The sequence below is a fragment of the Macrotis lagotis genome, chromosome 3 (genome assembly GCF_037893015.1).
Source record: "Macrotis lagotis isolate mMagLag1 chromosome 3, bilby.v1.9.chrom.fasta, whole genome shotgun sequence".
Lineage (NCBI taxonomy): Eukaryota > Metazoa > Chordata > Mammalia > Peramelemorphia > Peramelidae > Macrotis > Macrotis lagotis.
In genome coordinates, this window is record NC_133660.1 from 228,275,410 (window position 1) to 228,289,330 (window position 13,921).

At 41.6% G+C, this 13,921-nt stretch overlaps 2 protein-coding genes across 2 annotated transcripts; both read right to left on the reverse strand.

Moving 5' to 3' along the window:
* Positions 1-3,751: 3,751 nt before the first annotated feature.
* LOC141516445 (oxytocin-neurophysin 1-like) lies at positions 3,752-5,065 on the reverse strand. The gene is made up of 3 exons (XM_074227519.1): positions 4,907-5,065; positions 4,253-4,454; positions 3,752-3,801 (listed from the first exon to the last, which is right to left on the reverse strand). Exons 1-3 carry the CDS (start codon positions 5,063-5,065, stop codon positions 3,752-3,754), a joined length of 411 nt encoding a protein of 136 aa, XP_074083620.1.
* A 2,758-nt stretch (positions 5,066-7,823) lies between these two features.
* On the reverse strand, positions 7,824-13,440 carry LOC141519317 (vasopressin-neurophysin 2-like). The gene is made up of 3 exons (XM_074231597.1): positions 13,306-13,440; positions 10,767-10,968; positions 7,824-7,975 (listed from the first exon to the last, which is right to left on the reverse strand). The coding sequence occupies exons 1-3, from the start codon at positions 13,423-13,425 to the stop codon at positions 7,824-7,826; spliced, it is 474 nt and encodes a 157-aa protein (XP_074087698.1). The 5' UTR covers positions 13,426-13,440.
* Between the last annotated feature and the right edge of the window lie 481 nt (positions 13,441-13,921).

Here is a 13,921-nt window from a genome sequence, read left to right on the forward strand (position 1 = left end):
GTTTTTCTACAGGCTGCTTGGTACAAGCATTAGCAAAGGGAGAAGCAGCTCATGTACTTATCATGTAACTCTAGGAAAGTCACTTAACCTTGTTTGCCTTAATTTCCTCATTTGTAAAATAAGCTGGAGAAGAAAATGGCAAAATACTCTAGTATCCCAGCCAAGAAAACTTCAATTGGGATTACACAGACACAATTGAAAATGACTGAACAATAATGAATCAAATTTATAAGAATATTAGTTATTTCCAATTGATAAATGGCCAAAGAAGGCAGTTTTCAGAAAAAAAAGAAATTAAAGCTATCTTTGGTCTTATGAAAAAAATACTCTAAGTCACTAATGATTAAAGAAATGCACATAAAAACAATCCTAAAATACCATATCACATCTATCAGATTGGCTAATGTGACCAAAAAAAGGAAAATGACAAATGTTGGAGGGGAAGTAGGAAAAAATTGGGACACTAATGCACTGTTGGTAGAATTGTGAACTGGAACCACCCTGGAGAACACTTTGGAACCATGCCCAAAGGGTTATAAAATTATGCATACTTTTTGACCCAGCAATATCCTTACTAGATCTGTATTTCAAAAAGACAAAAATATTCATAGTACTTCTTTTTGTGGTGGCAAAGAACTAGAAATTGAGGAGGATGCCCATCACTTGAAGAATGGTTAAACAAGTTGTGGCATATGATTGTAATGAAAAACTATTTATAATAAGGAATGATGAGCAGGATGGTTTCAGAAATACCTGGGAAAGCTTCAATGGATTGATGCAAAGTGAGGTGAGCAGAACCAGGAAAATATTGTATACAGTAAACACAACATTGAATGATACTCTTAGTTATTATTATATGCAAATAAATTAGCTGTTTTGAGCACTACAGTGATCTAATACAATTCCCAAAGGACTTATGATGAAAAATGCTATCTACCTCCAGAGAAAGAACTGATGAAGGCAGCAGATAGAAGCATAATTTTTTCACTTTATTTTCCTGCTTTTTTTTCAACATGGCTATTATGGAAATGTTTTACATGATTTCATACATATAATTGATATCACATTTCTTTCCTTCTTAATGGGTAGGGAGGTGAGGAAGTAAGAGATTACAGAATTCCAAATGTTTTTTAAATGAATGTTGAAAGTAAATAAATAATAAAAAATTTCAAAGTAGGTTTTTAGAACAAGCAAAAGAGAATATTTAATCATCTTTGCTGGGAAAGAAAGATGTATTAAAAATGAGAATCACAATTAAATTAGAATTGAAGAAGCTGAACTTGGTGGTGTGCATTAGTGATGTGATTTAAGGAACTATCTGTAGAAGGAGTTTTGGATTTTTTTCAAGGAAAACAAGTTATTGATACCTAGTGTTGACTCCTTTAAAAATAACAAAATAAATTGACAGAAGACAAACACAAATAGAATGATTATAAACCCTGAATATTAATAGATTACACTAAACTTACTCATGAATTCAAAGAATGGATTAGGATTCATAATGACAGAGTAAAGATTGAAAATTTATAAGAGAATCTATGGTGGTAGAAACAACAGGATTTGGCATAGATCAAGTGCAAGTGAGGAGTTCAGGATGACACCTAAATTGTGAGGTCAGTATTAGAAAAAGGGGATTATTTGGGAGCAAAAATAATGAGATCCATTTTGGATATGTTAAGTTTAAAATATTTTGAGCACATTCAAATCCAACAAGCAATTTCTGATGCAAGAGTAGAGGTCAAGAGAAAGATGGGGGCTAGGTTTGAGAATCATCTGTATAGTGATGATCACTGAATTTAGGTGAAGCCAATCAGATCACCTAGCAGGACAGAATAGAAGGAGAAGAGTCTCCAATGAATATCAAGATCTAATTGATATCAATGTTGATTGTTTATTATGCCACATAGACACTTGACTGATTGATAGCTTTAAAAAAATCATTACAGGGGGCAGCTAGGTGGCTCAGGGGATAGATCACCGACCCTGAAGTTAAGAGGACCTGAGTTCAAATATGGCCTCAGATTTGAAATAATTACATAGTTGTGTGATTTTGGACAGTCACTTAACCCTGTTGTCTTGAAAAACAAAACAAAAAAAGTCATTACCTGGTTATTATATTTCCAACAGTGAGCCTCTCCTCTCTTATCTATATTGTTCCTGAGACAACAGACATACAATTCAATTCCAGGCCTCCAACCAAATATTGCTCTATGACCATGTTTCTTAAAAACAATGATATAGCACAATTTTTGCCATTGTTATTCAAAGCAACCATTATTCTATTGAATTTATTTAACAAAACTTAGAGGAAGTCAAACTGTTTTGAGAATTTAATGATGACTTTACTCATGATTAGAGCATGTAAGTTGTTTAGTTTTTCAATAACATCAAAAGATCACTTGGGACATTATTCAACTCTTTGTGTTTAGGCTCCCCAGAGATAAAAAAAAAACACTTATTCCTACCTATGTGACAGAGAAATACAGAATTGCTCCTCCCTAAAGTAAGTCCCTGGTATTTCTCAAGCAATTGCCTTTATGTGAGGCAATCTGGGACATTACTAACATAAAGGAAAATTCATATTATGAAGAAGTAGGAGGACTAAACTACAACAAACGTATTGCCATTCTCTATTGGATTTCCAACTGGAATTCCAATTGGATTGCCAATCTCTATTGATCTCTATTGGATTTCCCTTCTTGTTCCACCAGGCTAAATTCATCAGGACTTCTCCTTCCTTCCCCAGAAACCTATTCATCCTATTCATTGGGAGAGAAACTCACACCTTGGGACCCACACCCTGGGCCTCCTCCCTCTGATTGGAAGATAGAGGACTTTGCACTTAAAGAGGGCATCCAGATCAACCATCTTTTAACTTTCTACTGGGATATACTCTTCTGAATGCCCAACTCTTTTGTTCCCTCTTACCACCACAGATTCCTTTTTATGTGCCATCTTCCATATTAGAATGTAAGATCCTAGAGAATAGCAGCAATCTTTTTATTTGTTTATATTTGTCTCTCCAGTGCTTATCATATAATAAAATCCTTGTTGACTTACATACACACACACACACACACACACACACACACACATACACACACACACATACATGAGTATCTGGCAAGTGATGAAAAGTGATGAACCTTTTCTTTCTGGTCTTCATGAGAGGGGGGATGATATGGGTTTGGGATATTTAACTTACTGTCAGGAAGATGTATTCATTAGCTAGCTGAATTGCAATAATATCCCTCTCACTTTTTTTTTATTCTTTGTAACTGGAAATGACTCTGTAAGTGAGGGAAAAGGAAAGAATATGTTTGAAAATGATAAGAGACAGGAAAAGGACTGGACCTGTGACTTTGCTGACATAAGGATATCTAAGATGAGGAAATTCCCTCTTCTGATATAATCTTCCCATTTTTCTGCACTGTATAGAGAGCTGCCTAGAGGACCACACTTGCTCAGGATCACACAACATGTATCAGAGCCAGGACTTGACCCCAGATTTTTGAGACTGGAGTGGAAATGAAGGTAATTTAAAAAATAAGATATCAAGACAATTTTAAAGAGCAGCTGGTATATATCCTTTATATCCATTTTACTGAGGAAACAGAGTAAATTGACAAATGGGACAGAATAATTTCCAAAACAAAAACAGAATTCCCAAGACTAAGGCACGTTCTCTTTTCTCTCATCTAGATGGGAGGGGGAGAGGAAATAAGCTGTTCCATCTCTGGATCTTCCAGGCCTAGGAAAAAGTTGGATCTTGGTCGCAATCAGGGTCCAATCCACAACCATCTGCAGAAAGAGAGAGGACAGGTGTTTCAGTTAGATGCAGGGAGTCATGGACTCTTCCAGTCCCTAAAACCTGGAAAGAGAAATTGTTTAGTCCTGTCTGACTCTCCAGGACCCTTTTTGGAGTTTTCTTGATAAAGATCCTGGGGTGGTTTACAATTTTCTTCTCCATCTCATTTTATAGATGGGGACACCTAGGCAAATAGAGTCAAGTGTCTTGTCCAGGTTCACACAACGAGCAAGAGTCTGGAGTCACATTTGAACTCGACTCCGGGACCAGCACGCTCCCCACTGCCCCCCGTAGCTGCGGGAAAAGGGAAAATAGCCATTAAAGGGCAGACCGGAGGGTGAGTGAGCCTTTGATGGAGTGAGGCTGCTCCCAGCCCAGGAGGCCGCGCCCCTCACCCTCTCACACCGTGATCAGGGACCCCGGAGTGGCTGCCCGGCCTCTCACCGGTGCTGCAGCAGATCCCGGTAGCAGCACAGCGCCCGCCACTCCCGCAGGGTTTCTGGCCAGACTGGCACGGGGAGGGCAGGTAGCTCTCCTCCTGGCACCGCAGGCTCTCAGCGGTGCCCATGTAGCAGCCCAGCTCTTCCCCGCAGCAGATGCTGGGTCCGAAGCAGCGCCCTTTGCTTCCTGGACCGCAGGGGAGACACTGCAAGGGGACAAGGGAGAAAACCGAGGCGCGTCAGGACCCTGGACAGCGCGGGGTGGACCCGGGGCCGGACAGGCAGGGGGCTGTGTGCCCCCGGGATCCCCCCTCGGTTTGGATGCTGGACACCAGCTCCCAGAGGGTGGATTCATGGAGACGGACCCAGGCGGAGCTCTCGGGAGGGAGCCAAGGCCAAGCCCGGGTCTGCTTTCAGGAGTCGGGAGCCTGGATAGAGGAGCCTGAGGCTTGTGCGGGGAAGGGGGCTGCGAGAATTGGGGTCTGAGCAGCCCAGGGGCAGCTTGACGAGGCCTGAGCATCAGAGTAACTTTGGGCTCCAGGTTTTTGGCTGCAGGTGGCCTTCTTTGACCCCGAAGCCGCCGGTGTGTGTGTGTGGGGGGGTTCTCGGGGCTAGGAAAGGGGTCGCTTGTCGGGGTCCCACCCGGGCCGAGCCTCACCTTGCGCACGTCCACGTCCAGGGCCGAGCGCTTCCCGCCGATGGGGCAGTTCTGAATGTAGCAGGCGGAGGCCAGAGCCAAGAGAGCCAGGAGGCAGCAGTAGGTGAGGCCCAGGCGGGCCTGACAGGCGAGGCCAGGTCGGGAGCCGGGGCCGCCCATGGTGAAGCAGAGACCGGTAGTCGGGCTGGGGTGGGCTGGGAGGCTGAAGGCTAGGTCCCAGAGGTCGATCTTTCCTGGGGTTCTGAGCTCCGTGACCAGAGCTGGGCCCATTTATACCCTGGAGCCAGAGGCCTAAGGGGGCAGCCGCTTGGAAGCTCACGCCTGGCCAGCAGGACGTGTGTGCCACCAGTGCCCTCTCACTTAGCCAGGGTTGAGCTGGGGCTCGGGGTCAGGTTGTCTGGGCAGAGCCCAGCTTGAGACCAGAACTGGGGCACTGCCCTCATTAGGCTGGGCCTGTACGTAGTGCCCTAAATGAACTCCCAATTAACTCTTAGCTGAAGCTCTGGGTCTGAAGGCCAGCAGCTCTTCCTCATTTGCTCCCCCCTCCCTACAAGAGCTGCTCATTCTTCTCTTGTTCTGTTTCCAGATGGTCCCAGAGACCCTTTTTTCTAACAAGAAAAAACCTGCTCCATCTTATCTTCTCCTAGGAGGCAGAAGCCAAGGTCCAGTGAGGGAAGGGTCCTGGACAGTGGGCCCCAGAGTCCCAGTCCTTAGCTCCCTCCCCTTTATCAAAGGCTGTCTTTTCCAGGAGATGGGTGCCCAGGGGTTGGGAAATCAAAGTTCAGGGGAACTTGGGCCAGCTAGAAGGGACTTTCATGCAATTTATCCCAACCCAATCCTTTTATAGCCTAAAAGAAAATCTGTTTACACCTTTTGACTCTTTTACCTCACTCTTTTCTCAATCTCTTGTCATATGGATTTTGATCTTATCATTCAACTGAAACTTCTGCTTCCAAAGTTTCCAAAGATCTTTTATTTTGCCAAACCAAGTGGCCTTTTCTCAGTCCTCACCCATCTTTTCCCCTCTGAAGGTGGAGAGAATGGTCAACAGCATTATCATGTATTCCTTTGGATTTTTATGACACTGCTCTCTCTTGTTTCTATGTGATTCCTCTTTCTTGGGGTCCTCTGTACTGTACTGTACTGTATCATCATCAATATTGCCACCCAGGTTTTATCCTGAACACAATTTTCTTCTTTTCCTTCTTTTGGGACCCCCATGGATTCAATGATCATTCCTATGCAGACATTTCTGTGCTGGAGCTGTATTAATTATATGACTAGATGGAAGAATATATGCTCTAATGGGAGCCAATATACTTGTTTACTCCACCTATACCTGTGTATATTTGTGTATACAAATATATAGATATAGATATAATTGAGGACTTAACCTTAGAGATACAGATAAATATATAATATGTAAACAGACATAAATGTATGTTTATATAAATGTTTATATATGCTTGTTTATGTAATGTATATATTTATATCATATGTGTGATACATGTATGTTCATATACATGTATTTATATGTATGACTATGTCCTGAGATTCAGTCCTGCTTTACAAACTATTGGAAATTTCTACCTGGGAGTCATCTCAAACTCAGAGTTTCTCCAGTAGAACTCATCTTTCCTCCTACATTCCAAACCCTTCCTTTTTCCTAACTTTTCCAACTTCATTGAAGGCATCATGACCCAGGCTTGAAACCTTAGCCTCATCCCTTACTCTTCATTCTCTCTCCCCGCACCATAGCCAATCAGTTGCCAAATTTCAGTCATTCCACCTTCACAACATCTCTTGAATTCCTTTTGCTCTCCTTATATCACAACTGCCATAGATCCAGACCTCATCACTGACCATTCATTGCAATAGCTTCCTAATTGGTCTACCAGGTTCCAGTCTCTCTTACCTTTCCCGCATGCTCACCACAACTATCAAAGTGCACTCCTAAAGGACATGTCAGACTCACAGTAGCAAAGACAGTGGCTTCTCTTTACCTCTGGTATCAAATGCAAACTTCTTTCATATTTAAAGCTTTTTATAATCTCTCCTAACCCACATTTCCAGGCTCAAGACATATTAATCCCTTTCACCCACTCTATGACTCAGTCAGACAGGTTTTTCTGTTCTTCATATATATCATTCCATTTCCCATCTTTGTGGCCCTCACAAGCCATATGCTTGTAATACTCTTTCTTCATTCTTACCTCCGCACCTTAAAGTCCCAATGATCAGAGCAAGTATTTTTTTTACATGAGAGCTAGGTGGTGGTGGGGAGGAGCAGGAAAGAGAGAAAAAAAGAGAATAAGTAATAAGTGCCTACTGCATGCCAGATACTGTACTGATCTCTTTACAAATATTATGTCATTTGTCAACAATCCTGAGATGTAGGTGGTAATATTATCTCCAGTTAACAGATGAGAAAATTGAAGTAGCAGAAGTTAAGTGACTTGCCCAGAGTCTCGAAGTTTGTAAGCTTCTGAAGTTGGGTTTTACCTCTGGGCCAGTTGCTCAAAGGCAGGGATTATTTCATTTTTGTCTTTATATTCCCATAATTGGCACAACATGGTCATAGCACCAAAGGATCATAGATTAAAGCTCACAAGCCCCCCTAGTTCAACCCCTTCATTTTACTGATAAGAATACTAAGCCTCATAGTGGTTAAGGGAGTTAATAGCTAGTTAAGAGGCTGAACAAAAATTCAGGAGAGATTTTGCCCAAAGATTTGCAGGGAAGGGAAAGCCTTTACTTCCAAAGAGCTCTCCTGCCCCTCACCCTGACCCCACATTAAAAGAGGACTAAAGAGTCAAGCACAACTAAAGACTTTTATTTTCTAAAATCACGGAGGAAGGAGGTGGGAGTGGGAAGGGTGCCATGCTGGAGAGAGGGAAGCTCCTCCTCAGGGAAATCATCAGTAGACAGCTTCCTCTTTGGGAGTCTGCACTTGGTGCAGCAGGAAAGCACGTGCTGGCCCATCCAGCTGGGTCCAACTGCTCTTCTCACTGGCCTTTGCCCTCTGGTTGCCAGTCTCCTCCCAGCAGGCTGGCTCCATCATACAACTCTCTGTGGGAATAGCAAATGAAAAACTTCAAAACATGGAGTTATATGAAGTTGGGCCACAGCAAGATGCCTTTGCAATTAAAAACAGGGCAAATGAAACAAGTCTAGGAGGCTGCAATTTCTTCCTGAGTTAGTCCACGATATTTGTGGTAGAATGGTAGCCAGGAACAAGAAGACAAAGAAGGTACTGAGGGGGAGGGAGGATTCTCTTCTTATCTCTTAGGATCAACTATTCTAAAGGCAAGCCCTGCATGTCCTATCTATCTGAGATTTCTCCAATAAACCTAATTCCCCATTTAAAGGCAGATTGATTTATTCATGTGTGTTCAGGATTCAAAACATTGCTTCAAGCACTTTTTATCCTTCAACATGACACATTCCATAAGACAATTAATGACACCATTGTTCAGAGCCTTATACACTGGCCACTGAGGGAGATGCCAACATTTAGATAATATAAGATCCCTGTCTCATGCAACTTAGAGTTTAGTAGTGTTGAGGAGAAGTGGAAAGTTAACACAGATATCTCAGTTCACACCTCCCACCAATCTGGTATATTGTTCTTTGAGTTTCAATATTACATAATGGAAAGAGTTCTGATTTGGGAGTCAGGTAAAATCTTGGTTCAGTTTCTACCATTGACACTAGTTGTATGCCTCTGGGGGAGTTCCTAAACTTCTTTTGGTTTCTAATTTCTCACCTGTAATATAGGGTTAGCAACACCCATATTACCAAACTCCAGTGTTGTTGTGAGACTCAAATGAAGTTGTGTCTATATATAATGCACTTTGGAACTTTAATGTGCTACATAAATGTCAGTGATTATAGCTATTCTGCACCAAAACATGTGCACACTCAACTCACACACTACCCCCTTGAAGCCTTAATGTTCATTTGGAGCCACTGTTCAACAAGCAAGAACATTCCAAGTCTACAGATTTTACTGTCCCTTGACAATAACACATAATGGGATCAGGCTTAAATTTTTTTTGTCCTTGACTATCCTTGTTTCCTGAACCAGTAGGATTGTTCTGTCCTCAGTTCTATTGCTCAGCCAGCTCCTATTTAGGCCCTTGTCTTCTAGTCTGAGTGGTCAGCCATGTTCTCTTACTTTGCTTCTGTGGTCCATACTCAAGGAGCTGTTCTGGAGTTAGTTAAGATTCTACTTTCCTGAGTTGAATTAGTCTTTGTAAATCCAACCCATGTTTCTGTTTCTTTCCTTTTTTTTAGCAACTGCTCATAATTAAGCTGCTTATCTTCATTTTGGATAGTCATTAGTTGTGTCAACAGTACATGATAATGTCAAAGAGCTCTGCAAACTCATTCCAATCTGACTCTTTCTGTTTTCTTGAGTATCTCTCCTCTTTCTATAAACCTTTGTAGTAGATTATCCACTCATATCATCATATTTTTTTCTGTTTGTGCTGAATGGCACCTATTAAATTAATACCCATTTACCCACTTATTCATCCATATACAAAGGGCCATTCTAATTACCTTTGAAAAAAATTACTTCCCTCAATATGATTTCAGAATTGTCTTCATAGCGCTATTTCCTTTCATGATTCTCATCAGATTATCTCCCTCCCCCTTTTTGTTTTCTTCACCTTCTTGGATACTTGACAAGACCATGGGGTTACAGTTGAATAGTCAATCTAAATTTTTATCTACTCTATGCTCTAAAATTTTATCCAATAAAATGAATAAAAGACTTGGGATAAAATGATCATAAGGACATGGATCCTTTTTTGAACATTCTAATCTGAGCATGTAATTTATCTATGGAGTAGGAGATCTAAATCCATGCTATCTGGAGAGAAAGTAAATTTTTCAGTATGTTCATTGGCAAATGCTCTTTCCCTGGTAGAGTTTCTGGTTTTGCACAATCAGATTAAACTCTTCTAGAAGGAGAAGGATATAGAGATATATCTTTAGATCTATTTTCTTCTGTCACTACATAAGAAACTTTTGAATGATCAGGTAATTCACACACACAGACTTGATAAAAAAAAAAACTCATCTTGCAAATTGTTATGGAATATCTTCCCAAATCTTTTATAGCTCATTTTGACATTTTCTTGTCTTTATTTTTAGACTTAGAATCTACCCTATAGGAATCAAAGATCTCTTTGTGGTTTACTTTGCATTGCTTATGTCAGTGTTCTAAAATTTTGACTACTGCTTTTTGATCAATGTTTAGTTAAAATTGTATTTCATAAATCAAGATCACAAAAGAAAAAAAAAGGAAACATGCAGGACCGGGGAGCACATAAAAAAACCCAACCAATTAAACAGCTACAAGATATATAGAATATTATAACTAAATAGCACCCACCATTAATTTTTTTTACTAGACTGCATTATTTATAGGGTACTGTTAGTAGGAAACTTCTCTAAATGCAGATTCAGTGTAACTTACAGTCTTAAAAAACAACTTCCTGAGCCACTGAGAAAGTAAATGACTTGTCCAGGATTATACAGCTATTATATATCAGGGCAAAACTTGGACCCAAGTCGTTCTGAATCTAAAGTCAGCATTCTATCTATTGTGACACTCTGACCAACAATTAGCATATGAAAAGACAAGTAAATCAATAATTCAGTGCTACATGCAAGTAAGTAGCAATATTATCAGTTATAATATGAGTACCAATATATCTCAGCATTGAATGGAAAGATTCTCCCCTCCCCAAATAAAATTGAACTAAAAAGAAAATAATTTTCATCTCAAAAAACTAAGAAACTTAAAAAAACCATTCTCAATATGAGTAGAAGACTGGGCTATATTTGTTACCATCATTGCAGCAGATCCCAGCAGCAGCACAGTGCCCTCCATTCCCACAAGGTTTCTGGCCAGACTGGCATGGAGAGGGCAGGTAGTTCTCTTCCTGACACCTCAGGCTTTCAGCTGTGCCCATGTAGCAGCCTAGCTCTTCCCCACAGCAGATGCTGGGCCCAAAACAGTGCCCTTTACTCCTAGGACCACAAGTGAGACACTGCAGAGAGGAGCAAGTGTTAGGCCGAGCAAATAGATAATCTTTATCCCTTCCAGAATGTGTCCATTTCCCCACACCTTTCATATATGCCTTCTTCCCTTTCCCTCAATTCTTTCCACTCTCTTCTCTTCTCTTCTCCCTTCCCTTATTACGTCCTTTAATACCCTGACATATTCCCACTTTCTCTATCTTCTCCTTTCTTCCTTCTCTCCTCTGCTTACCTTTAATACTTTTCTCTCCCTTTCTCCTGTCCTCTCCTTCTTTCTCCCCTTCTACCTTCTCTATCTTCTCCCTTCCTCCTCTCCTCTTTCTCCCTTAATAGTCTTTTTCTCTCTTTTCCTCTCTAGCCTTTCTTCTCTTCTTTCCTTCTGTTTTGTCCTCCTCTTTCCTCTTCCCTTCTTCCTGTTCTCTTTCATTGTTTCCTGGGAATTCTGTCTACCCCATATAGCACCTGCTCCTTCCCTAAAAGAACTGCCTGCAGGAATTCAAGTTTGGTGACCTTTGTTTTCCTCTCCCAGGCTACTCAACCACCTCCCTGAGTTCTGTTCAGAAAAGCTTGTCTTTCTAACCTTCATGTTTAACCTAGAATGGATTTACTCGATTACCTCTTTTCTGCCCTTAAAATCCTTTCAGCTCACTCTAAACTGACCCTTGGCTTTCCTACCTTGATAAAATATTGAAAGATGACCTAGGCAAGAGGGGGAGTTGGGGAGATGGAGAGAGGGACTGGGAAAGGAGGAAAAGGAACGGCTTAGCTTGGCCCGTCTGGTTGCTGACCAGAGTGCTGAAGCTACCAATCTTCACGTTCTCATTTAGAGGCCCATAGAGCAAAGAAGAGATCCCTCCCTCCTTGTAACTATCCTTAGAGAAGCACCAAACACTTGGATAAGAAAAGCTGAAGGAGGAGAGTACACCTTCCAGATGCTCAACAGGCACTGCCTTGGTGATGAAGACAAGACCAGATTTTCTGCAGTTCTTCTGAAAACCGAATAGGAGGGAAGAAATGAGAAATGCAGTAGATGGTAATTAATAAAAGAAAGAAAAGGTGTCACTCTAGCTTAAAAGAGCTGTTGATCTTCATTGGTACCCACATAATGCTAATAGACCTCAAAAAAGCCCAACACTTTAGGTGGAGCCCTAGGAACTATCTTTTGGGATGACTCAGACAAGGAGTATGAAGGGGCTATGATCTGCATTATTGGAGTGTGTTCTCCCATGAAGGAGGTCACAGATCCTTTGAAAGAAGGAACAGAACTTCCTGAAAGGGAGTAAAATAACACTGAGAGTGGGAACTTCTTTTTTTTTCTGGAGAGTTCTAAGACCTTCTCACTCTACTTCTCTACCCATAATGTAGCTTGGGAAGTGACTTCTGGGCTTAAAATGGAGTCTGGGGGTGGCTAGGTTGCACAGTGGTTAGAGCACCAGCCCTGGAGTCAGGAGTGCCTGAGTTCAAATCTGGCCTCAGAAACTAAATAATTACCTAGTTGTGTGGCCTTGTGCAAGCCACTTGACCCCATTTGCCTTGAAAAAACTTTTTTTAAAAAGAGAGAGAAAAAATGGAGTCTGAAAAATCCTACTTTTGATGAACTGAGAGGTCTACTCATTGAAGTTAGAGGGTGTCTGAAAAGAAAACTGTCCCCCTTCTCTCATTAGGCCTGGATTCTTCAGATAGTGCTTCTTGGGTTCCAGGAAATCTGTTCTATTCTAGCATAGCAGAAGAACCCCCCAGGCAACTTCTGCCTTCTTATTCCTTGCCCTCCCTTGTCCCTTTAACTCCTCCTTTGACTCTTCCAATCCCTGATTCTTCTTAATTCTTTCTCTTTGCTTCCTTTTGCCCTTCTCCTTTTCTCTCTGTGTGCTTTCCTCTAGCACATAGTAGTCCTCAACTTATAGCCTTCTCTGTGACTCATGCTCCTTTTTCTCCCTGATTCACTCTGCCTCTCTGCCCCTCTCTCCCTTTCCCCAGCACCTCTTTCTGCCTATTTCACATGATTCTCTTGCCCCTTCTCTGCCATTTTATTCCTTCTCTCATTGCTTCTTTTTGTCTTCGCTAGCCCATTTTGCCTCCCTCTCCCTCTTATCTATATTTTCTTCAATCTCCCTTCCCAAATTCCCTTCCTCACTTATTCCCTTAAGTCTTGTCTCACTATACATTTATTTTTTTTTATGGACCCCTTCCCACACCAGATATTCTGCCCTAGGAAAACTGCATGGTTCAATCAGACCCACGGTTTCTCTTTCCTCTCAGAGAAGTTGGTGGTTCTCTAAGTGAAGTAATGAAATAGAATTGCTATTTCATGCCATTCATAGGAAAAACCTTGACCTAGCCAGTCATACCTGTCTCATCTCTGTGTCAGACAAGGCACGTTTGCCTCCCTTTGGACAATTCTGGAAGTAGCAGGCAGAGGTGAAAGTGAGAAGGCAGAAGAAGCAGGCCAGTAGCCTGGAATCGAGCATCTTGTCAACAGGAATGGATGCTGGGCTGTGACCGTGACCGCTTCGCTGAATTGAGCTCTCTCTAGTTCTTGGCTTTAGGGATCTCAGCTGCTTATTTATACCCTGATAATGTCCCCTTTGAGACTGCCACAATGAAGCAGTCTCTTTCCTCTCCCTCCCTATTCCCCCTCCTGCTTCTCCCAAGGGTCTCTCCATGAACCCTAAGCAGGAAGAGAATTCCATCCTGGTGATTCAAGGTTCAGGCTCAGAACTTGCCTACCTATGTGAGTGGCCTGTGGACACATGTGAACCTGTGTCTGCCCAGGTGTTCAGATGTTTGCTAATGTCTTAACTTCTGTTGGACTCAGGACTCTTGATTGACCTTTGAGTGTATCGTTCACTACCTGTAGCAGCAGAATTATAATGTGTATGTATGACCAGATCTTCTCCCTGTCTCTGTGTATATGAATTTAATTACAATAGTAAGGTTTTTGAATTTACAAATATCTTTTTTGTT